Here is a 26,107-nt window from a genome sequence, read left to right on the forward strand (position 1 = left end):
AAAATGAATATCAACCATCTGCATTAAGAGAGAAAACTGGTGTAGATGAAGTAGTCCAGTCTTATCGTTCCAGCCCATGGTTGGTGATAATAATCATACATTTTAGCACTGACAGGCACAGGCAGGCAGAGATAACCCTTTAATCCCAGTCACCATTTATATAAGGAAGCATCAGCATGTCATGTAATGATGACTAACAGCCACTAGATGGCACAACACAGACCATAAATGAGGCAGTTTTGAAGTGCACCATAGGAAGGAAGTACTCAGCAGTGAATTGCTTCCTGACTGCTAAGATGACAATTGATCAACTTTGATGTTGTGGGAAATGCTGAAATATAGGATAAGATGGATGTTTTATTGAGTTTAGAAATTGTTAGCACCTTCGCACGATACAGGGATGAAGGAAACATCACATATACAAACTGATAGGCCAACATTTACGGAGCCTTCCTGCTCTGAATGGAGGTTGTGATTTTCGGCTTTTTGTACTAATATTAAATTACACGCAGTCTAATTTGTGCATAATTTCATAGTAAAATAGTAGGCCTATGCTATCTGAGTAACATACATGTTCCCTCTTTGACTTTTTCTGTATTTGCGAAAATGCATTGAAACTGATTTTTTCTTTTATATAAACAATTATGTTGGTCCCTATACAAACGTTGGGTAGCTATATATAACACATTTAACAAGCCTGACTGCATCCAGAATCCATGCTCACTGTACATTTTACTCCCAGTTGTGTATGTTACTATAGAAACGGTTAAATGACAACCCCTAGCAGTGAGCCAATGGACAGCCAAAGTAAGGTGTCTTGTTACTCCCAGTCAGCCCACGCTAGCTGGGCTAAAGGAGGGGTAATTCCGCTCCTCTCAGCAGTAATGGTGACTTGGCTGCGCTTGATGGGAGCTCAGTGTTGTGTTGTGGCCATCAAACACAACTTCTGAGCAATTTCCAAAGAAGAGATTCGTTTTTTTGTTTTTAACTGCGGCGGCTCGGCTAACAATACCTGCCAGTGTAGTGGATTTTTATAGCTGAATGCGCTGTGGAGACCTGTTGCTCGTTTGCCTCGCCGCCGCATAGTCAACTAACGTTAAAGTTACTATCCAAGATGTTGCTTTGTGGATGGGATGGCCTCTGGTCCCGTTTGTGTGCGCACTCATAGCCTTGTCGGAGTACGAACATTTCCCTTTCAAGTGATTGTGTAGCTCTTCTCGACTGGTAAGTTTAAGCACTTAAAACATGATGTACAAAAAGTTAGCTCACTGACGTTAACTAGCGTAACGTTAACGGTTGCCAGCTACTGTCCCCGGGAAAACTGAGGAATTGAGTCTGTTGTGGCGAGGCTCAAACGCCGATGCTTTTTTTTTTTATTTACTTTTTTAAATCTAAAACATGTTACATGTCTACTTTAATGCTAGTAAACAGTCCGTTTATATTTAATCTCGAGCTGAAAGTATTGCTATACATTGTGTTAACGTCTCAACTACTGCTCCTACTAGCTAGCTAATGTCTGACATGGGGCATCTTTGACCACACCAATAACTGTATTTTTAGTTTGGGAGGGAGGAGACACCACTAAGGTTACAAAAATAACAGGGTGTCTGGCTAGCTAACCGCCACCAGCACTATTTGTGTAATTTTAAGAAAATGGTCAACATTTTTTGTTTACATGTCTAAGCTTAACAAAGCGTTTTAGAGGCATAATATGTCAGGCTGAAGGTTTTATGGGGGTTATAGGTAGGCAGTTTTTGTACCCCCTCCCCCTTCATTACCATAGAAAAGTAGTTAAGTTAACCTAAAGTCAAAGGTTATGAGGGTTTTGAATATGCCATTCAAGCCCAAAGAGAAAGGTAGGAAGTCTGTGTGATTGAGCAAGATGAACATTCCCATCTAAAGTGGTTATGGTGGAGATGGTGTGAGCATCATCATAGGAAAGAAAATGGGGAAAATAGTCAGTGGGTTGGGTTTGTGTGTGTTGGGAAGAGGGGTGGGTGGGAGAGTGAGGTTTTGCAAAACCATGCTCTGCATGTCACGGTACTCCTAGCAACCCTGTGATTAACAGAAATGGAGCGGATGAGGTCGAGACCAAAATGAGAAGTAAGGGCCGTTGGGCCAGAACTGGGCTGATAATCATGGAATAGTCATGGCTTTCTTCTGGCTAGTCCTGGCCCTGGCTGAGCTGAAAAACAAAACACCAACATCCAGGGTGGCTTACTGGTTAGGGAAACCAGTCCATAACTGCAACTCTGTGTTCAACTCATTTTAAGATAATCTGGGAAAGCATGTCTGCTAATTGACTAAATTGTAAGAGGTTTATGATTACTGAAAACCAACCATCAGGTTTTCCCTTTTGATTTAGAAGAGTCACTGCTTCTGTTTAATTTCTGCTACTATTTTTTATTTTACGTAAATTTAGGGCATGTACGGCTGGTGTAAAGATATCTCTGTTCAAAGCATATTGCACACCGTTGTATACTGCGCACTTGTGGTCAAACTATAAAAAGGCAAGTCTTTTAAAATTGAAAGTAGCATATAATGACGCAATGAGAATATTACTCACAAAACCAAGATGGTGTAGTGCAAGTGAGATGTTTGTGGTTGCAAGAGTGAATACCTTTCATGCTGTTTTAAGAAACCTAATGTTTAAATTCATGTGTCGGCTTGATGGGTCACAAAATGAAATAATAATGGGCTTAACTGACATACGTCTAAGCACTACACGCTACCAATCCCGTATGTGGAAACATTGGTATAATTGTCTCCTGGTAGAACAATAATTTTTTTTTTTTTTTTTTTTTTTTTTTCTTCAATTTGTTTGTTTTTATATTTATTAAATGTGTAGGTAGGTGTGTATGCATGTGCGTTTATTGATATGTATTTATGTATTGTTGTGGGTGATTTGGACCTTGAGTCTGTAATAAAAGTTTTGATTGATTGATTGATTGATATCTTGAAAAGACACTTAAGTGAGGCACAGCTGTGAATTCAACCACAATCTCTCTACTGATGTTACAGCTTTGCAATGAAGAATACATCAAGTACCGTATGTCATTAGGTTATCGGTTTAATAGCATACAGTCTGTTTTTGGTTTGCTATATGCATTTTAAAAACATCAGTCCCTACATCATCACATCATACGTCATGTTGGTTTAACAGATATTCGGATCCAGGCCTTCCTAGACACCAAGTGTGTTTTGAATTTGAATTGTGTCCTTACAGGCTGCATAATACAGTATGATTCTGGGAATAGAGGTTCACTCAGAGTTTGTTGTTGAATTTTCCTGGAATGAAAAAGTTCAGGAAGATTTTCACCTCAATGTTGGCGAAGAGTACCTCTTCTCATTGGCTTCTGTTCCAAAAGTGTTTGCCAGCTGAGACCACAGTTCTGATGTTTGGAGGATATGAACAAATTCCGTCTCATAACTTATGTTACGAGTTATGCTTTTGGAAATAGAAGTGGAATCTGGCGTTTTTATGGACGATTGCCACAAAAGTGAAGAAGCTCTAGTTTAAAAAGATTTAGGATCAAAGAAAAGTTTAAAAGAGAAAGACGTACATGTTTTTCTGATCTTTTTGCTGCTGGCTTATATTGAGGGATGAGCACTGAAAGAAAGCAACAGAAACTGAAATGATTTGTACCTTTTTGGTATGGGTTACCCAGCTGAAGGGCAATTGTTTTCAAATCCATTTCATGGGTTGTAGCTGTGTCACAGACACAGGTGGGAGGAAAGGAAAAGCTTCACCAAAGTGCAGAGTAAAGAGCACTATCACGTTTCCAGGATTATTTTCTTTAAAATCCTTGTGACTGTGGCAAAGACTTTCAAACACTTAGCAGCAGCAGCAGCAGACTAAGCCTTGTTTGGGTTTTTCTTTCTAGCTATAGTGTGGGAATACCTGGGAACCAACATCCCCACTGTTTGAAAAAGAGAATGAGGCGCTGAAGTGGTGAAGGTTGTCTGCTCTCACTGTTTTGGGCCGCTGCCTCCTAAGCCCCCTCAATAATGAGCAGGACCATAGTCCAATGTGAGAGGAGCTGGCCTGCACAGCAGCCTCGGTGCGGATAAAAAACATTCCACTGCAGGTCTCTGTTGAAATAACAACGGCCGCAAAACAATCAGTCTTCACAGCACCCGCTCTCCCCATTCTAATGGGTAATGAGCAAGATGGGTAGTAACCCACTTCGCCTCAGACTTCACGCCTCCCATTGACTAGAATGGTTAACCCGCATTCCTGCATAAATATCAAGGCCTGTGACATGCTTCCTCTCATTAACTCTCTTCTCCAAACTCTGATTCATAGAAACGACGTTGTTTGTTTCACATATTGCTTTCAGAAATAAAGCCCAATGCTAATGAGGCTGCTGACCCAGTTTATGTTAAGGGTTTATGGATGAGTGATATAGGCCTACTTAAATGTAGCTAAAAATGCCAGAAACGACAAAACTTGTGCATTGCTTCTTTTTAAAATGTTATGTCAACTTTGGCTAGCGAGCGGACTGAAATCCCCCCCCCCCCCCACACACACACACAAATTCCAGTGTTGGAAAGGTGCGGGGAAGGGGGTGTCAAATACTTTCCTACCATCCAACAAGCACTACTGTTTGGGTATACTGGCACCTTTTAGTCTTTTTGGTTCCTGGAACTATCGCTGATAACAATTTGTTAATTGTGAAATTTAAACTTAACAAAAAGTAAAGTGAAAAAAAGTAACAATCAAGTGTTGAGGCCACAGGTGTGGTCCAAGGCAAGCCCACATTGCAGTTAGCAAAACCACAATATAGCACACAGAACACAGCCAAATGTGATCTGACACGTCAGGTTTGGGCATCTTTGCTGTTAAGCTCTTTTGTGCCAAATTTGTGCACCTGCCAAATCCCTATGGAACAGACATGATGTCCACAGTTTTGTCACGCTTTGTGTTTTGGCTTGAAAAAATGTGTACTTTGGTACCCACCTCAAACATAAGTTGTGTTTGGCTGATTTTGCATAGGAATTATGCCTCATTTCCTGTGTTTTCGCCTGTTATGTTTTTGTGTTTTGATTTATAAACCCCCAAACTATCATCTAGTAAGTAAGTGGGAAAATTTGAAAAATAGACCGCAAAAGTTCAAAACATCTGATAATCTATCCACATTTAAAATATGGATTTGTTTTTACTCAAGGTATCATCAAGCTTTTGGCTAAAAACAGAGTTTCTTGTTATATTGTAACGTGACCATGTCTGTCAGTGTCATATTTTGTGAGTATTGGAAAATTAGGAAGCTGCACACTGAATGTTGAGTCTGTGAGGCCTAGATCATTGGGCAGGAGGAAAATGTGGAGGAAAAATAAAAAGGCTATCACTAACGGTAGTTTGCCAGCATGATGATATACAACCGTATCATTATATACTGTATAGGCTAATTCTAGAGGAAGAAGAAAAGATACTTTCAAAGTGACTGGGGCAATTTCAAAGAAGGTTTCATGGACTTTAGATTTGTTGGCAAAATCAAGACTGGTTGGACAGTGAAACCACAACCCAAGGGGAATGCCATTAACAATTTTTTTTGGCTCTAGGCAGATTGTAGAAGATAGTAGACACAAGGGCTGCAACTAACGATTATTTTCATAGTCAATTAATCTGTTGATTGTTTTCTCAATTAATCGATTAGTCGTTTGGTCTATAAAACGTCAAAAAAATGCTGAAACATGTTTCCCAAAGCCCAAGATGACGTCCTCAAATGTCTTATTTAGTCCACAACTCAAAGATATACAGTTTACTGTCACAAAGAAGTGAATAAACTAGAACATATTCACATTTAAGTGAGTAAAGTAATTTGTCCATAAAAAAAATACTCAAACCGATTTATCTATTATCAAAATAGTTGACGATTTAATTTAATAGTTGACAAGTAATCAATCAACATGCATTTGTGTGCGTGTCTGTGTGTGTCTGTGTCATCATGTGCTTGCGCTACGTCCTCAATTGCAGAGGATGGAGAGAGAGAGAGAGAGAGAGAGAGAGAGAGAGAGAGAGAGAGAGAGAGAGAGAGAGAGAGAGAGAGAGAGAGAGAGAGAGAGAGAGAGAGAGAGAGAGAGAGAGAGAGAGAGAGAGAGAGAGAGAGAGAGAGAGAGAGAGAGAGAGAGAGAGAGAGAGAGAGAGAGAGAGAGAGAGAGAGAGAGAGAGAGAGATATGGCAATGTGGGTTTATTTGCTTTCATTTTAGACTGCCAGGCCAGTCAGGACAAGTAGGGTGTGGATTTTTTCAGGATTAGACTTTTGTTACGATTATAATTCTCAACCGAATAAAAATGAAAAATAAAATCTGTTTATTTTCATTTGTTCATTCTAACAGGAAATGTATTTATTTATTTTGATACCGTCACAGTAATCAGAATCCAGGGCTTTTTCGTTTAATTAAAAGGTCTGAGGTACATATTGTTCTGATTAGCATGTGTGATGTGATGTGTAGATGCTCTGTGTGTGTTTTGTCTGATTTGACATTCTGCCAAAGGCTCCCATTATATAAAGCAAGCATGTGCCCTTATGGTTAAAGCTTATTTCTGTATTTATGCGTGTGCTCGTTTTCTGATATAAATCAGTTGTCCTCTTTCTCTGCTTGCACAGGGAAGATGCATGTGTCTCTGGCAGAAGCCTTGGAGGTTCGAGGCGGTCCGCTCCAGGAAGAGGAGGTCTGGGCGGTGCTCAGCCAGAGTGCTGAGAGCCTCCAAGAACTCTTTCACAAAGGTATGTGGAATCAAGTGTGCAAAAATGTGGTCTAGAAATTATTGTACATACACACAGTTATTTATTTTTTTAAATCTGTCCACCCTACTTTTTCTTTTCTTCATAAAAATGGTCTGGTGTCCAGATCCTATGAATTGCAGGTGCCATTTTGTGTTGACAAATTGATGGGATCGCTCACTGTCCCTCTCTATCTGAAATGATTTGTTAATGTTGTTGCTTGTGGCAATGTATTAATTGCCCGAACCAATCCATTACATCAATGCAAAAAATCAAAAGGAGCAGCTCAAAACAAAACAAACAAGATGAACGCTTTTATACTAGCAAATGTTGTTCCTTTTTTAAATGATAGATTTAGTCCCACTCAGACTCTAACGTGTGTAAAACATTTGGTTGCTAAATCAGAAGATTCTATCAGTGCACTGATTTCGTTGTCAGTATGTTGCATCATTCGTACGATTGTTGACGGTTGTGTTTTGTTGTAATCATCATTTTTGTGAATCATTTGAGCCTGTAAGTGTCTGTGATTGTCCTTGAGGCCAAAGAGATAAGGTTGCCCAATTCCAGAGTGTCTTTGTAACGAAGGTAAACTTCCGCCGCGGGTGACTAAAAGGGGGGTTAACTCTGGAGACATTGGACAGGATGTGAGTCAGCAGCAGGCACGGCACTGCCCTCTTTGTTGTTACAAATTTTGGGTGATGCCTAGTCTCATACGAAACTCCAGTGCACCTGATTGTGTGGGCCATAATTGTGTCATCAGTGTCAACTGTTTACCATTGGCCTGTGCATTTCCATAAAGCAGGAACCAGGATTTTGTTGTATGCGTAAACCAGCTTGACACCAGTGTGTCCTGTAAATATGCATTTTATGCGGAGGTCAAGAGATTGCGTGCAAATGCTCCTCAGTAATCAAGGCTTCTGAGATAAAATTCTGAACATATAAAGGACAGAATGCGAGGCTGGATACTTTGAGAATTTTAGATTATCTTATTTTAATCTTTACATGGTATTGTGCTGCAGCAATTGTGGTTGCTAAATCTTTTTTTCCTTCAGTGTGCAGTTGTATAGCTATACTGAGTAAATTGTGGCCTCGCATGTGTACAGTTTTAGACTGCTGAATTAAGCCAAAATTTGAAGAGCAGATGTTGGAACCAGCTATTATATAGTCACTGAGCTATGTAAAGAATTATGTTTACCACGAGAGGATTAATAACGGCCATTCAAACCTAAATTTGTCAGATAATTTGTTAGATGTCTTGGTTATAAAAAGTAATAAAGCATAAAAACAAGAAACGGATAAAAATGTTTGCAGTAAATGTCCTACTTTTAGATGTGTATTTTTTTCTTTCTTTCTATCTGTCCGTGGTTCAGTGAAAGTTTCTGTTTCCTAATGTATGGTGGAGGCCAACGTGCAATTGACTTAGCAAACCTTTGCATGACTTTTCAGACATTGTGAATTGTCTCACATTATCAAACACTAAACCACCAGCACGCTTTTTCCCCTGTATGTAAACAGCAGCGGTTAGTTACTTTGTTTGTATAAGAATGATTTGTATGAATAAGCCATGTGTGAATATTTCTGATGTGTTAGAGGAATTGCCCATCATGCTTTTGTCTGTAGAAAATTTCAGATCGCATAGAAGTCTGCATTTTCAAAATGAAGTGCTGTTTTTGCTGTCTCTCTGCTTAGTCCTGTGTTTGGTACTCTGCCGAGGCCAGCGTCTTCTGCTCTTCTGCCCTTCCGCCTGGCACTCTATTGGCATGTCCGCTGTGGCTCTACTTTTAGAGGGCAGCCTCTTAGTAGTAGTAGTATAGTTCAAAATGATTCCATGCCCCTAATAGCTTAGATAGCAGCTTATCAGATGGACAGACTACATTGTTAAGGATAAAGAACTTACAGTACAACAATATGCTGTCATTTGAAGTTAGTAGGGATTCATATGGTGCATGCCCAAGTCATGCTTTTTTGTCAGAACAGTTAGTTTTCATCAGATAAGGTTTCTGCTATCTGCAGTTTATTTAATCTGTTGAATTAGTTTGTTCTCCATCATGAAACAAATTTGCTCAGGCTGAGTCATGCACTTCTGCTCAGCTCTGTTATTGCTTATCCAGTGCAAAAGCTTTGTGTGCAACCTTTTGAGTAAGATCTTCAAACTGTCACACAAGTTTTAAACAGGAAACTTGTATTTGCACTCCGGTGAATTCCAGCTTTTGAAAGCAGATTTTTGGTGCCCGAAATCCAGTTCCTCTGTCCATCTCGGTGCTCCTCTCAGAGTTAAGTATCCGTCAAAGAAAAGAATTTTGCAGTGCTGCTCAAACATTCCTTTGTATATTTTTAAAACGTTCTCTAACCATAGCGCTGGCTGTGGCTTTGTAGGAAAAGAGAATTACGCTGTGTAGCCATTCCTTTCTGCTTCTATGCCTCAACAGTTATTTTCTTGCAGGCTAAGAAAGCAACATGTGTTTGTGTTTACTTCAATCTTCTTGAGTTTCCATAAACGCCGAAGCCTTAGCGAGAAACATCCACTGTGGTTGGATATGTCTACAGTTACTGCATTCAGGCTGTCTGTCTGTCTGTCTGTCTGTCTGTCTGTCTGTCTGTCTGTCTGTCTGTCTGTCTGTCTGTCTGTCTGTCTGTCTGTCTGTCTCACTCAATGGCTGGGAATTTAAATAATGGAAGTACAACTATATTGTTGGGTTTGTCTTTCCTGTTTGTTTTCTGGTTATATCTCCAGTGGTTGAATTGTCTGTTTCCCTCTCCAGACCCTACAGCCATGGGCTTCATCATTTCTCCTTGGTCCCTCCTACTCATGCCCTCCGGCAACATCTCATTCACAGACGAGTATGTCACCCAGCAGGACTTAAGAGCCTTCACAGCTCCAGAGGTCCTGGAAGGGGTCTCCTTGACTTCCATCTCTGATATAGAGAAGGTATAAACCTTTTACATAACCCATGTGGTGACCGAACCTTATATATTGTTTAGTCTACAACTTCTAATGCTTCGCTGGTGTGAGTTTTGTCACCTGTTTCCAAATCTTGTCAATGCTCATATATTTTCAGTAAAGTCCTGGTGATAACTTTTAGTTTTATATTCACATACATTTTTAAGCCTTGGAGATGTATGATCTAACCACTGTCTTCTGTTACCCACTGAGTACCTTAAAGGTACCCTGTGGAGTTCTGTCTTCTTAACAAAGTCATGCTTACTTTCAGTGTTTTCTCACCAAAACACATTGTGTGTGTATAGGATAAATGCATTTTCTTCCTTCCTTCCTACATTTGCAAACCGATTCATTTTTGTATTACTTTGGAGCCTGCATTGTTTACATCCGTGCTTGCTAGCTTGCCATGTTCTTCTGATGATTATTTGTCAAATGGTGGGTGCAGAAACAACTGCAGTTGTGTGACAGGGCAATCCGGTGTCTAATAAGAGCAAATTCTTGCTTGAGTAGTCTCGCATTGTCAGACCTATCTCCACAGCGCTGTGTCAGCCATGGAGTATGGTCTGGGATAGGGGACAAAAAACGCACTGGCTTGTTTGTATTTCTTTAAACCAATCACAACTGTCCTGGGCGGCGCTAAGCCCTGTTAGCGGAGATAGCGCGCCGCATGTCAGGCTTTATCCCAGCTATGTAAGCAACGCTACAAAACTCTGGAGATGTATATTTACTGTTTGCAGATCCGATTACATTTTGCAGTTGCAACATTCAGAACTGATGTTGTGAGCAACCATATTATCTCCTGCAATGCATGACTTCTTTTACATACGCACAAAACCACGCCCTCTCCATTCTACTCTGCCTCTCTGGTAGAAGAGCTAAAATCTTGCATGACTGGATTCCCGTCTTTGGCACGGCCCCACAGACCTCAACACAGTTTTGTGCTGAGTCAGTTTTCCAGCCCTGGTCCCGTCTCCCCAGCTGAGTTATTTCTCAGAGACTGTGGGTAAATATACGTCAGCTGCGAGAATGCCACGGTTTTCCTTTTACATTTCTAACATTTAGGGTGGTATTGTTGCTTTTAATGGGTGGCTTTTAAATTTCCACCTTTTTTTTTTGAGCGTGAATGTGTCGTTAAGTGTGCACTCGAGTTCCTGAAAGACCTTGAAGGCTTTGTTGCATTCTTTGGCAATCCCTGAATTATTCTTTCCTCTACCAAGCCCAACATTCAGGGGAAGTGATTTCTCTCCCAAGCAATGAGTGCAGAGTAATAAGGAGAGGAAAATGGAAAAAAAATTTTGGATTTAGGCTTAAACCCCCTGTCTTTTTTTCCTTTCCAAATAAGAATGAATACAACTTTTATTACACTCCAGCTTTAGTCTCTCTCTCTCTCTTTCTTTCACGCAGGGCAGACTTATTTTAATAAGGTTCAGTGGCTAGTTTATCTGAATGAAACAAAACCTTTTATAGTCCTCATCTTTCTATGTGTTCTTGCTTCACTTGTGTCTAGTTGTTTGTTTTTATAAAATGAATTGAAGGAAGTATAAATGCTGCTCATAATATTTTCTTTTCACAGATGCACATGTACTCTCTGGGGATGACCCTGTTCTGGGGAGCGGACTATGAGATCCCCCAAAGTCAGGTAAATCATTACCAAGGATACAGTACTTCCTTCCAAATGGATAGTGGTGATAGTAAAGGACCATATTTAAACTTGGTAATAAACGCTTGTGTTGAGGACTAAAATGTTTTTATTATTATTATTATTTTTAGTAAACTTAATTTCATTTTCAACAGTGCCCAAGCCAACTGGATGGGCAAACAAGATGCTAGCATATTAGCATTAAGTGATAACAACTAGCACACTTGGCAAACCTATTAGGAGTTGAGACAGTTGTTTACTGGAACAGGCACACCCAAAGTAAATTTCTGTCGTGGTTTAACATTATCCTCTCATTGATACTGGCACAGTGAGATGGTGGACAGTGATGTTGCAGGAACTAGTGTGTCGCACAATACAACTTTTAATACTTATTGGTACTGGTAATTTAAGGATCATGCCTCATAACCTCACTGAAAGCAGACATTATGTTATTTTATTGGAATCATGTTTTTAGAAGGAGATCTATATCTGAAAATCTCATCTGGATAAGAAAAGATGCCAGCTGTAAATGCACTCTGGAATGTGTTTTGGATCTACCAAAACCTCTGGAGAGGGTCGGGCTCACAATACATTCATATCTCAGCCAGGTGTAAAACACAGAGTGTTCACATTTGTCAGAAAATACCGCCCACAGGTTAGAGACAGCATGACTCACTCCCAAGCTTACCATCCACTTTGCTTCTATGAAAGAGGTGCTAAAGTAGTGCTAATGGCAGCTGTAAAGTTTGTAACACATTGGGCCAAAATACATGTCATTGTTTCTGATGCATGGAAATAAAGTGTCATAATAGACATGAGATGGACACACTGGCTGTATAGCTACTTAGTGACCTTACACCCACTGTGTTTATTTTAGCTTACCGTGCCATCTCTGTACCTACTTCTTTTCTTTACATAATGTGCACAAAAATGGCATCAATGTGAAGAGAATACAGATAATCTACTCTGTTTGAATTGACATGTATTTATTCCATACACTCTACAAATAAAATAAATGCAGCATGGTTGTAGTTAGTATTTCACAAAGTGAAATCTGACAGTTATTCAGAGAAGTACGAAAAGGAATATTATATCTTGGTGATACTGATTGAAATTGGCACAAACTCTGCAAAACACTTAAATAACAACAATGTTTTTACATGTTTTTTTAATGGAAATAGCAAAGTATTTAACACCACTTTGAATGAAAAATAGAGGCTTCACTTAGGCTTTTAATCTAAAATATGTAATGGATGGACATTTAAAGTAGGTGATGGGTGTGTGCCATGCTGGCAAGGCTTAGCTCTGCCTCCTTATGTGAACATAATGATACAGAATACAGATATCCGACTGAGAGATACCAATAGAGCTTACTACTACTCGCTGTTTGTATGTTAACTGTCTTCACATTGTTTGCTGTGCAGCCTATGAAGTTGGGGGAACACCTAAACAGCCTGCTTCTCAACATGTGTGATGATGTTACATTGAGTCGAATGTCGTTGCGCACGGTGCTGGACATCTGCAGCAAACACATTAGAAACTCCAGTTGTGACCCTCCCTTCTCCTATATCAGAAAACTGGTCCGGTTGGTACTGGGCAGCCTTTCCCAGGTAAGCATTTTTTAATTTAATGTGGGTCAAATACAACAATCCAATTTCTATATTTTTATTTTGGCTACTTGCCAGTAAGCCCAAACTTTAAGCTTTATCCTAGCTTAGTGTAAGTTAAAAGACATTTATCTGCTCTGTCAAAGCACGGTAGGTTTGTTGAATTACGCAACAGATAATGGGGCTCATGTGGGTAGAACATGATTTCAGGATGGATGACTCAGAGGGAATGACCCTCTAACTTCTGTTTTTTTTCCCTCCTTGTTCTGTCTTGCTTTTTTTCACGCTTGCTCTTTGTTTGGCTTTTTGCTTGTTTTCCTTTCTCTCTTTCTTCCACTTGTCGCTGTCTTTCTCTCAGCTGGACGGTCTGCTGACTGATAGAGAGTCTCTTCCGGAGCGGAGTAAGGAGATTCGGGAGAGGCTGCGGGGTAAGGGCTTGCCTTCAGGTAAGATAAGCTGCACTGAAACACACACATTGAAATTCAAAGGAACTTTTCTGTGGTGTAGAAGGAGTTATTTTATTTATTCAGTGATCCAGATTTCTGGCTGCCAACGCTTGATATGAGAAAGGGGTCTGGTTTGCATTAGTCTTCAAAAACACTTAACCTAAGTTCTGTGTATTCTTCTTTTGAGTGGCACAAAGTCTGGAACAAGAACAAATTCCTAGATCCTAGATTAGATTGAGGAGATGATAATGATGAAAATAGTTTGGATAATTAGTTGTGAATATATTATGTTCTTTATATCTAATGATAAACGGAGGTTATGACAGAGTGCAGTTAGACATACTGTTTATATGTTGGAAGTTGTTTACATGCATCTTACTTTAATTGAAAGATAAGTGGATGTAAATGCCTTCTCTGGTTGTCAAGCTCTTTATCACTTACATCCTCACTTTCTGAGTTTGTGGGCAAGAATCAAAAGTAGACCAGGAACAACACGCTGAAACCTCAAATTGGATTTAATTCAGGAAAATATGACCAAATCTTCCCAGTGGTTTCTGAGAGAACTCCGGCATTTTTCTAGGCCATGGAAAGGAGAGCGCAGCGCAAACATGGCTGTCGTCCCGATTATGTAAGCACGGCATGGCATTGATTACAGATGCATATTTTGGAGTCACCAGTGAAGCTGCTGGTCTGCTGTTTGTATCATCGCTTTGTTTCCCTGGTTGAGCACCAGCCAGCCCTAGGGAAAGTACATGCAAAGAGTATTACTCAGTTCTTAAGCGCCTTTCTTCTCAAGCTCTCTCCCTCAGTTGTTGCTAGGGGAACTCAGTCATTGTCTTTTTTATGTTGGATATTTTATGTTAATATAAAGAGCACACTAGCTCCCTATTTTGTGTCGCCATTTCTTCATTGCTGTAGTCCATACTAGTAGCTGAAACACTTGTAGCAACAATTGACTTCTTTGAGAAATAAAAGACATCCTGTTTTTTTTCTTGTTTTTTTTGCTCAGTCTAGTCCTTGTGGGCTTCCGTGAGTTCCTGGAAGGCAGCCTGTCTGTCTTTGATCTGTTTCCCTGCTAAGACCAAGCATATGCTTTGTAGATTAAACCTCCACATGCAGCGTTTTTACAGGTCCTAACGTCTCCCTCTGCTCTCTCAATTCTCCATCTCTTCCTCTTGTTTTTGCTCCTGCTCATGCACATGAGTTTGCCTTCTGTTTATCTCTTTCTCTCTAAAACAAGAGTTGTTAACTGGCAGTGGTTTATATACAGCTTGTCTGGAAAAGCAAACTTGAAATGTATGGACAATCAAAGATAGCAACATCCATTATTCAGTTTGTTCATTCAAATTGTTCATTATTGTGGCACTGTATGTTCTATTGTTTGTTTTTTAAATAATGGGGAAACTTGGACTATAAATGTCAAGAGCAGTCTGCAATCTTTCTTAATTTGCTATTTCTTGTGCTGTTGTTGGTTTATTTTAAAAATGTATTAGTTTTATTTGTCATTAATGGCTGCTACATTTCCACCCCTGGGAATGCATAATGTAAGCAGTGTCAGGGTTGTTGATTATAGTATATTGTATACTACATCTCTAGTTATGACTGACTGAGGAATCTGAGGACATACACTGTATGCCTACCCAATTATTAATTTACTTCAGCTGGTTGTCTAATATTTTAGTAGAGGGGCCACGAGAAGCCTGCAGCAGGTGCTCTGTCTGTTGTGGCCAAACCAGAATAAAAGAGCCAAGGAAGGGGAGTCTATAGTCGATAGGGCCGTGTTTAGTTGTCATGTCATGCTGATGCTGTTAGAAATGGATGCCAGGTTGGACAGGCACTTAGGCATAATGAAGCGTACTGTACTTATTCAAATTAAAATCCTTGTTAATCCCTCTCTACATTCTCCTCTCATAAATACCACTTTCTGTATTGATAATAATGATGTGATCCACTGGGAATTATGTCTATTTCAGATTATCTCTCATCCTGTCTGTTTTTATAATCTAAAAATTAAATTCTAAGAAATGATATCTGTTTGCAATCAGGTTTATTTTCATTTGGAATACCTGCTAAATTGCTTTTACTTTGCTGGTATTCAAGATGTGTTATTCTGTGTCTGAGGCTTTGAGTTCTGGCAGTGCTTCTGCTTGTGGTTCAATAACATTTTGGTTCTCTCCTATTCTTAGGGAGGAGTGCTGCCCCCAGGGTTCTGGAGCGCTACAAAGCCAGGAGTCAGGAGCAGACGTCTCTTAACCGGGGCCTTAGTCGTTCCATGGGATCTCTGCCAATCCAGGACCTGTTGAAGGGGGATGATGGGGTAGCCCTACAGTATTCCCCATCTGACTATCACCCTAACCCTGAATCCCCTACAGAATTATACCCGAATCCCCCGTCACTCAAGCACCAGCACTCCTATCCCTATCTGCATCCCCTTCACCCCCAGCAAAAGGGTCGGCCTGTGGAACTGGACCGGAGGTCTTTAGCCTTCCACAGTGGGGACGTGGGCCCTAGTCATGCAAGGAAGAACTGGGCTTCCTCTGTGGACTTGGCTTATATTGACCCAGAGGCTCTTCGTTTTGGGGCTTTGGAGGATGCGCGGAGGGGCAGCTGCGCCATAAGTACCCACTCCATAGGCAAGCGCAAATCGCCCCTGCTGGCATCCAGGGAGAGGGAGTCTCGCTTTTCTGAGTTTGGTGGGCTGAAGAGTAGGAAGCCTCATCACCACTCAGCCCTGTCGGTAGGCTCGGGCCTCACCGGCGCCTATGACAGGATAAAGGAGAGGCAGAGGAAACTTCAGGTGCTAAGGCAAGCAGTGGATGGTAAGTGTACTTTCTTAACATAAATTTTCGGTAAAGAGGAGCAGGTGTTTTTTGTCAAAGACTGAGATAAATGTGCTCTTAAGTTTTTATTTGTGTCCTCTGGGTTGACTGTGAAATGTTATGTGTGAATGTTGGAAACCTTTTCAAATCATGTCTCATGTTGCAAGTATAGAACTGGTATATGTTTTGCTTGTGAAGGACTTTCTTCTTTAGGCAGCGGTATGCTTCATCAGAAGTGCTTGTTGGATGGTCACAAAGCTTCCAAAACCGACATCTGAATTTGGGGGGCTGTGTCTGACTATTTCTGTAACTTTCTGAAATCAACAATCTGACATTCACACCCACCTATCACTCTATGACTGTCCAGGTGTGCGGAGTGGAAAAAAAAGTAGTCATGGTTTGAACATCTCTATTAAGCTCTCTTTTTTTAAATTTTTTTTATTCTTTACACAACTATTTCTGTCATTTTTCACCAGTACAACTGAGTGCAAACTATGAATGACTTCCAGGAGAAACTGTCTGAAAATGTGGGCTGTTATCCCAAAAATCAAGTTAAATTTTCAAGTGTGGCCGTTCAGAACACCTATAACTAGAGGTGTGACAAGATCTCGTGAGATTAAACGTGACAAGATTTCTCGTTTCTCGTCTTGTTTTTCTCATTGCAGCAGATTACACTCAACAATCACCTGGTCATTAGTATTGCAGGATAATGGGATTTTGGTGACCGGTCGGAGCTTAGTCATTTTCATTACTGGGTAATGTGTAGTGCTGGAAGTTTGTTAGAGCATGTAGTAGATGGGCTTCTACATTTAATAATAACACATTGATGTTATGTGTGAGGTGGCCCACAATTTCAACGGGGAAAACCCCTCCAAAGTTCCCAGCTTTACTCTGCTACTGAGACAATGAATACAATCTTCACAGAAACATAGCCTTTCAAGGTCCCAGCTGTGTCATTAAGATATATAGGACATGTCAAACTGGGTGGTAAAATGAATTTATCAGGCAATGAAAAGGGTTACAGCAGCTTTGGGGAAAAGATTGCAGGGGAGCCATCAGCTGGGCTGATCTCAGAAGTGAAAATGTGACAGCGACGGGATGATGTGAGCTGACAGACATCCGGAGTAGTGTGTCCATCTATAACTACCATGTGGGATGGAAGCTGTGTTCTGCCTCGAATGTTGAAAGTATCGTTGGTGGTGGCTGCGCAGCAGTGTTGGGACAGAATGTATGAGTCACTGAGAGAGGTTTTCCAAATGGCTGATTCTAATTACAGGTTAGCTTAATTCTAGCATGCTGCTAACTGTTCCTTTCTCTTTTTTTCTAATATATGACTGTAAACCCATGGATATAAGAACACATACGTGCAAGGTATTTACAGACTACAAAAAACAATCTTTTTATAATCACTTGCTTAGACCGAGCACACACAACACAATTGTTTAACACCTCAGCAGTCAGCCCCAAGAGCTTTACAGTTCCTCAGGAGCTTATTGAATTCTTAGTAAAGTCTCCATAGGCATGCTAGTTTTATGCAGAGTCACAAGTGGCTATATGGGTCTGCTGGTCATCTGGGAACAGTGGAGGTTCATGAGGGATGAATGGTTTCATATAATTAACCCCTGTCTTCTACCTCTTCTTCCCTTTCCTTCTCCCGCTGGTTTCCCATTCTCCCAACTCTCCAGCTCACTCCAACCTACAGCCTCCCTGCATTTTTGGCAGCTATTTTTAATGCTGACCAAGCCACCAACCGACGGCATTCTTCTCCATGACTATGGCTTTTTATCCCCAGCAAGTCCGGCCTTCCTTTTCTTCCCTCCCTTTTGCTTTTTACTGATTGTAATCAGAGGCACTTTATATATTTTTTTTATTGAATATGATGGTGAGAGGAGAGGAGTTGAGTTTTTCTGCCTAGCAGAGTGTCAGAACAAGAAAATTTGAATTATGAGTAACCCCTGTCTATTGTCCCACCTTTCACACTGTGTATGCTTGTGCTTGCTCGGTTGAAAATGAGATAATAATCTTTGTATTTTTTTGTGTCAATAGCTTCTAATTGATACTAAATTATCGTTGATGTTAGACATCATGCTGACGCAAAGAAATGTTCACTGCCATCAAAACTGACTGAGGTCGACATAAAGACTGAACCAAAATGTTTGTATTACATTTGGTTGCTATAGTATGAATGGGGCCTAATTGAGCACAGACCCTTTGCAGGGCCTCGTGGATGTGTTACTTGGCAGAGACCTCCTTTTCTCTTTCCTTTTCTCTTTCCTTTTCTCTTACTTTTTTTCTGTTCTTTTCTGCAGGAAAGTGATGGCGCAGCAGTGGTCAGTTCTTTCAGGTTTCACCCAGTTACACACTGGTTCTCTGCCTTCTGTGTGTATGCATTTGCAAATCATATTCAACTGAATATGAATTACATAAACATAACTAAACATTGTGTGTATGCATGCCAGTGTGTGCATGGGCATGTTTATACCCGGTCCCTCAGTGCGGCTGCAACACCCCCCCCTTTTTTTTTTTTTTTTGGTGCCAAGGTGCTTCAATCAGTTGAATCTTTTCCTTGCAGACCTAGAGGCTGTAATTGGAGTCATGCGTAGCAGATGAGGGAATTCCAAACGTTATTGGACTTTTCCGGCACTTGGCAGCAGGTCATGTGGCTTTGGGCCGGGGTGGATCCAGCTTAGACAACAATGCAGAACACTGCTGCCTCAAGGGAATAGGAGATGTTCACGAAAGCGACCCAAATGCCCACATTTTTGTAATTATATTTTTTTATGGTCTGTTGACTCCAAAATTTGCAGCAGGAAATATTATATGGTTTGTAAGGCCTTTTATAAAGAAGCTTTTGACCATATTTGATATGGTCATATTTACTATCCATTTCAATCAACTGTCTTACTTATTTCCTCTTCACATTATACATAATAAAAGTTTACAGGCAGTGTAGAAATTTTATGAATAGACATGTTTCCATTGGTAGTTTCTTCTACACTATGCTCACTGAACATTTCAGTTCCACAAAATCTACATTGTATGTTGTTGTTTTTTCTGAGTCATGTCAACTTGGGAGGGACTTGAGGGTTCCTGAAAGCTATTATGCACTTTAGTCTATGCTTTTCTCCCTGGGACCACCAAACTTTAAATAACCTCAGAGTTTTTGTCTCCTCTCAGCTTGAACATCCCAAAAGGCCATAGCCTATAGAAAGTGTTTGTGTACTCACAGAAAGCTCTTGCAGAAGTTTCTGTCATGCAATGATTTAAGGAGAGAGGGAAGGGAGAGATAAAATGAGAAGATGAGGGAGGTTGGAGAAGCAAGGAGATAAGCGTGTGTGACTCCCTACACAGAGAAAAAGACATGATATCACTGAGAGAGCATAATAGTTGGAGCATTAAACGATAAATGAACCCCTGGCCTCTTCACTCAGTAAGCCTCACATAAAGTATCTTAATTTATACTAATACGTGCTGACAATGACTAAAATCCTCCTCTACTTTATTTCATTGTCCTTTTGCGAATTTGTGTGTGCATGCTTGCTACTTGCCAATTGTACTCCTTTAAGGTGGAAGAGGAATATATGTTTATATTTTCTGGTGAGGAAACGATAGCAGTCATTGAGGAGGATCACCGAGAAGGAGCAATGCAGTGCTCGTTTTTCGGAGTCCCCATCTATATAACCCTTCTGCTTTCTTGCTCACTTAGTGAAACATTCCCATTATTGGCAAGATGTAGCTGTTCATCTCTCTAATTAGTTGTGACCCTTTTCGTCTCTCTTTCCCCTCATTGCTTTGAGGTGCAGTGGGTGTTTTGCAGACTTCACAACGAAATGTTGATCCCAGGTTTATTTGGGATGTCTCTAGTCTATACTGTGTCCTTGACATTCCACTTCCGGGATTGCTCCGTTGCCGTCGGAAATTCCGCCGGATTTCACTCATTTAGGCAAGATATCCGTTGCCTTGGGCTTCCTTTTGTGTTGGCATTTTAAACTCTGGTTGATTTATGAGGACTATGGTTAACTGCTCCTCAGATCTCTGCAGGGTAAATCCAGACAACTAGCTAGACTATCTGTCCAATCTGAGTTTTCTGTTGACTTAAACAACTTTTAAACATACACATGTTCCACCAAAACAAGTTCCTTCCCAAGGCTATTTTGCAGTGGCGTCGCGGCTTTTCCCGGTGCCTAGCACCGCCCAAGGTAATTGTGATTGGTTTAAAGAAATGCCAATAAACCCAAGCACGTTTTCTTCCCATCCCGGAATGCTGTGTAGACTAGCCAGACCCTCCTCCGCAGCGCTGCGGTGAAGGAATGTCTGGCAAAGCAAGACTAGAATTTCTCTAAATACGCTGATTCACCCTCAGGTTAATTGTGACTGACCAACAACCACATTAGACACTACTGGCTTGACCAGAAACTTGAATTTTGTATACAGATTGAGGTTAATTCACCAGCCACATTCATAAAAAAAATTATTTTTCTTTTCTTCACAGGAGTTACATTTTTGGTTCTGTTGCACTCAGTATGCAACATAATATAATGCAATCTAATACCCCTGCACTAAATATTATAAGGTAGGCTGGGTACTTATTTTTCAACAGTGTTTATTACAGGATATTTAATTACAAGTAGAAACTACAGCCTGAAAAAAACAGCAACTTCAGATGAAACGACCCCTTAGACAGCTTGTTTTTTATTTATGAGGTTAAGATTTGTTGGGATAATCTTAAATGAAATCACCCCCAGTTTCTTCCTGGTTTATGACAAGTTATTAGATTAGATTATAATGGAGACTAATTAGAAGATGTACATGCATTTGCTCTAAATTAAAAGTTGCGGAGTGTGTTTTTTTGTTCTTGTCTTTAATATACTTTTACAAAAATAGTAGCACATAAAAACACGTAATTGATCATAAACCGTTCTTAATTGCACCTTTTTGGAAAATCCTGTTTATAGTGGTGGGCCGTTATTGTGACAAAAATGGGCTTGATGTTTGTGTTTTCCTCTCTGTTATCTGCCCCACCTCGCCCTATAGGTCTCCAAATTCATCATGACTGCTCATATAGCAATGTAGCGGACTGTATAGGACCGGTGACTGTGCACGTGTGTGGGTATCTGTGCACGTGTGTGTCAATATGGGTGTTTAGTAAATTTGTGAGTCTTCGTACTTGCATTCAGAGGTGTCAAAGTATTCACATTCATTACTCAAGTAGAAGTATAGATACTAGGGCTTGAAAAGAAAGTAAAAGTGTAAAAGTACTGGTTTCAAAACTACTTAAAGTATAAAAGTAATGTATGGGGGGAAAAATGTCATTAAGGACAAAAGCTTAGCCCGCCCCACAGGGGCCTATAGTGCACTACCCCACCTCCACAAAAAACATTTTCCAACAAGCCATAAGGACTATAATGTTATATTAAAATCATACCTGCAAACTCAGAAGGGCTGTCAGCCTTTTAACAGTGTTTACTCCAGCTGCTAGCTAACGGTAGGCTAACGTTAGCTGCTGGCACGTGTAGTGTAGCGTCCCGTGTGGCAATGTTTCAGTTCCCTCCTAACGTCCGTTTTCGGGGCATCAGAGAGAAGCGCAGGGATTTAAGTGGCACCTAAATAAGGCACCAAAATCCGCGTTGCTATTCGGTCCGGTAGATAACGGTCGTTAAGACACCGGTGCATTATTAGCACCGGGTCTGTGCAGGTGCGATGGATTGCGTACAAACCAATAGGGTGTCGGAATGGTATATGTTTATACTTCTCATCCAACCACAATCAAATTCACTATATCCAGATGGCGAGATTTATCTGGATAGGTTGGTTTTTTTTGTGTGTGTGTTCTTTTGAATGATGACAAGCCGGAATGAAAACAAGCCGAACTGAAATAGGAGTAACGAGGTTATTTTTAAAATGTAAGGAGTAGAAAGTACAGATAATTGCGTGAAAATATAAGGAGTAGAAAGTACAGATAATTGCGTGAAAATGTAAGGTGTAGAAGTAAAAAGTCTGCTGTAAAATTATTACTCCAGTAAAGTATAGATGCCCAAAATTTCTACTTAAGTAAGGTAACAAAGTATTTGTACTTCGTTACTTGACACCTCTGCTTGCATTGGTAAAGGTAAGAAGGTGAATTGCTGTACATGACAAAGGAAAGACTGTCCCTCTGTGTACTTTTTTTTTAATTTTTTTATTTAAAATATTCTCTCATGACTCATCAACTCAGCCAACGATGGGAATCTATTTGGGAGGAAAATTTGACCACCCCTCTTCTTTCTTAGTAAGATCATAGTTTCTGTTGGGCCACATTGCTTTTTACTTAGGAAGTTTACGTAAGATATGCATCATTACAAAGTGATGTTATACTGTGAAACTCTACTGAGCTAAAATGCCTGGGCCAATGCCAATGACTAGGGAATGCAATTTATTCAAGCTATGTAGCTGATACTGAAGAGCAGGACTTTCAGGTTCTGTGTGCGAGGTAGAGAAACACATGATGACACATTAGGTCAGGGTTCAGACTGTGGGAACATAGTTTATGGTGTTTTACTGCTTTACCACAGATTGTATATTCATTATTGAATTAAGGAAGCATTGCTCAGAGAAAAGAAAGTCATTGTAGTGAGCTGGTCTGTACTTGCTGGGGTTCACTCAGTCAAGCAAGACAAAAGATTACGCCCTCAACAAAAAGCTCCTAAACCTGACCGAAGGCATGCCTTCATACACTTGTGCAGAAGCTGCTTTTCAGTGTAGTTACATATGTCTGTCATTAGGAGTGTTTACCAACAGCATGACTAATACCTGCTTTGGGTGCCTCTGTCTACTGGTTTAGGGTGGCCATCAGTCTTAGTAGGAATTGGAAAGAGCACTAAAAAAAAAAAAAAGGTACTTGTCAGATAACCTGCTGTCCAAGTCTTAAAAAAAGTGATGCAACTTCTGTCTTGTGACTTTGAAAAATAAACCGCTTCACCTTAACATCCTTCACAAACCGAAGGCAAGTCCACATAACATTTTTTTAGTTGTCTCATGTGCATGACGTTTATGTTTGATTCATTTCATCATTCCACAGACATCCTCTTATGTTAGTGCATGGTTCACATTATGATGAAGATGAAGATGGGCTGATGGTCTTTTCTCTTCCCTCAGACCCAGTCCACACCCACCAGAGGTACCACAGCGATTACAGTTCATCCAGCGAAAGCCCCTCTGTGGCCTCCTCTGATCCAGACTACAGACAAGGTTTTAGATTTCGTTATCACCATTGGTATTCTCTTCATGGACACACACAACTCATCTTGGTTACATGCATACAGCAGAAGTTAAAGAGGAAAAATCAAAGTAGGCTACATTTTCAAAATACCTAAACTCTTCGAATCCAGTAATAACACATTACTACATTGCTACATTGTTCTCAGTCCTGTTTGTGATAATCTGGAGCCCTGCTGGTTTTCACTTTATCCATCAAATCTATTACTTATTCACACCTGGAATGGTGAGTAAATTATTTACAAGAAAACCAACACAAGTCTGGGCCACAAAGCCTGGGATTAAAGGCCACTGGAGAAAGATATTAATAATTCTGTTTCCACTGACTACTGACTGTGGTCTTTCCTGTTCAAAGCCAGACTCCCTGCTGTCTTCTTTCCAAACCTCACGGGGCACACTTTGTAGGCTAAAAATGGTGGGGTGCATCACTCTCCACACACTCTTGGGTGCTGCTGTCAATCTTTATCTGGTGCTGCTAATGTGGTTAAATAAGATAACATACCTTTACTGCAAAATGAGATCAACAAAGACAAGACTTCAGTAAAGTAATAGTGTAGTCAATTTGAGAAAATATAAACATAGCTACTCGCATGCGGTGTCATGGGGCAGTGTAAGGCTTGGGATACAGTATTCTTACAATGATAGATAGATAGATAGATAGATAGATTATGTAGTCGCATAAGCTGTTTTACATGCAATGTGGTTTCAGATGTGGCTTTTGTTTTTATAATAATTTGAGAGGAGTGACTAATTGAGATTAATTTATTTGAAATTGTCAGTGCAGTTGGAGTTGCAGCCAACAACGGTCAAAAGCAAATTCATTCAAAATAACCTACCACCTATACTGCATTTATCGCTGTATCCACGGGTTTCAACTTTTCACGAAAGTTTGACATTGACCTCAGACAGCTGTGAAGAGCTTAGACATAATGGTAAAAACGGTGCCAGTTTTATTTGAAAAATGCAGAAATATATTAATCCTGTTCTAAAATAGAAAGGCTGTTTGAAATACTTTCAACTGAAACAAACCATAAACCACAACTTTTAAGACATGGAAAGGTTCTTAATGTACTAGATAGGGCATATAATAATAATAATAACTTTATTTGTATAGCACCTTTTAAAAACTGCAGCTTTTCAAAGTGCTTTAACAGAAGAAACAAATGCATGAACGTACGTGTGTGTACACCGCTAATACTGCATTGTCTCTTCCAGCTAAGAAACCAGGCGATGTGAGGAGGTATAGCTCCCAGCTGGCACTTTCCTCTGAACATGATGCCCCCTCGCTGACAGGTCACAACACACACAGGCACAGGTAACACACACACACACACACACACACACACACACACACACACACACACACACACACACACACACACACACACACACACACACACACACACACACACACACACACCTTTATTTGAGTTACATTCAACAAAGTAGCAGTTTATTACTTGGAGCCTCTACCAGCTTCTAAGAGTTAAGTTAGCTTCCAACTCAAGTGTACACTAATCTAGAAAAACAAAACACCACTTTTATTGTTGTGGTTTAAAGCTACTTGCTGCACTACAAATAAGTAATAACTCACACTTCTGTGAATCAAATGTATTTGTATACGTTTGCTTCTTCGTTCCCTAAACCGAACGGGGAAGCCCCCGATGAAGCTGTCCTGTTCGGTCCTCTGTGTCACACAGCTGGTGTGGCACAGCAGGGTCAGCCCCATGCTTCGCTAGTGAGGTCATCGAATGTGACATCCACATTCAGCAATCTTTATCTCTCTAATCTCTGGCATTACGGAGAACTGCTGGCTAGTGTTGTTGCTATGCCTGCCTGCTAACTGTTTTCATTCTATCTCACTGCACCGAGCACTTGTTTTCCCCTGAGGCTAAACGAAGACATACCAGCTAGTATTTGGTGTGTTTTATCTGTAAACACATTATGTGACATACCCCCATGTTGCTACATTTATGTATTTATTTATATAAATGTCGAAAGGCATCGCTGTTAAGCAACAGTCGTTTCCATTTAGCTTTTCGACAATATGAGACTTTTTTTTTATTTTCTTCTTCCTGTAGGCTGTATGAGGGGGCAGCTGATGAAGGTCTGGTCGGCGCAGAGCTGCTCCTGCAGAGGCAGGAGGAGGAGGTGCAGCGGCTCCAGGCCCACCTGGCCAGCAGGCTATCCAGGGCCAACCTCTACCCCACAGACGACCCCCTGGCCCTATCTCGAACTTCCATGCTCGACCTTCGAGACCCCCTTCACACCTCTTCTGTACCATTTCGCAAACCCAAGGTTTTTGTTCTTCATGGCTTAACAGACTACCGGATGTGCTTTTAAATGATAATCTTTTTTTTTTTTTTTTTTTTTTATGCACACATTTAGTTTATTTCCATACAAAGCTTCCTTTGTCACTTTTGAGCTATAGACCACACACACACACACAGCCAACTCCTGAAAGTAGTTAAAAGAACAACACGCACACTGCAATGGGAACTCCCTCCATCCGAGGTCTGACTATCCATTGCTTGAAACTCGTTTATATTGAAATTTCTGATGATGGATGTACAATTTTAACTCGCATGAGCAGATTGGCAACTAGGCTGTTGATGCTGTGCTCACTGGATGTTCTGCAAATACAAATTGCTGACTGGAAAACATAATTCATG

The 26,107-nt window shown here is 40.4% G+C and overlaps 1 protein-coding gene across 3 annotated transcripts in view; it reads left to right on the top strand.

The window, feature by feature from the left end:
- Positions 1–806: 806 nt before the first annotated feature.
- ptpn13 (protein tyrosine phosphatase non-receptor type 13) overlaps positions 807–26,107 on the top strand; it is a 47,346-nt gene continuing 22,045 nt past the window's right edge. For all 3 annotated transcript variants that reach the window (XM_028600846.1, XM_028600847.1, XM_028600848.1), the window contains exons 1-10: positions 807–1,224; positions 6,613–6,732; positions 9,492–9,658; positions 11,244–11,309; positions 12,734–12,919; positions 13,275–13,362; positions 15,549–16,181; positions 23,316–23,408; positions 24,651–24,750; positions 25,517–25,733. In XM_028600846.1, coding sequence (XP_028456647.1) covers positions 6,618–6,732; positions 9,492–9,658; positions 11,244–11,309; positions 12,734–12,919; positions 13,275–13,362; positions 15,549–16,181; positions 23,316–23,408; positions 24,651–24,750; positions 25,517–25,733 — 1,665 coding nt within the window. In that variant the 5' untranslated portion in view covers positions 807–1,224; positions 6,613–6,617. The remainder of the gene's footprint in view (positions 1,225–6,612; positions 6,733–9,491; positions 9,659–11,243; positions 11,310–12,733; positions 12,920–13,274; positions 13,363–15,548; positions 16,182–23,315; positions 23,409–24,650; positions 24,751–25,516; positions 25,734–26,107) is intronic.

The sequence above is a fragment of the Perca flavescens genome, chromosome 16, assembly GCF_004354835.1.
Source record: "Perca flavescens isolate YP-PL-M2 chromosome 16, PFLA_1.0, whole genome shotgun sequence".
NCBI lineage: Eukaryota > Metazoa > Chordata > Actinopteri > Perciformes > Percidae > Perca > Perca flavescens.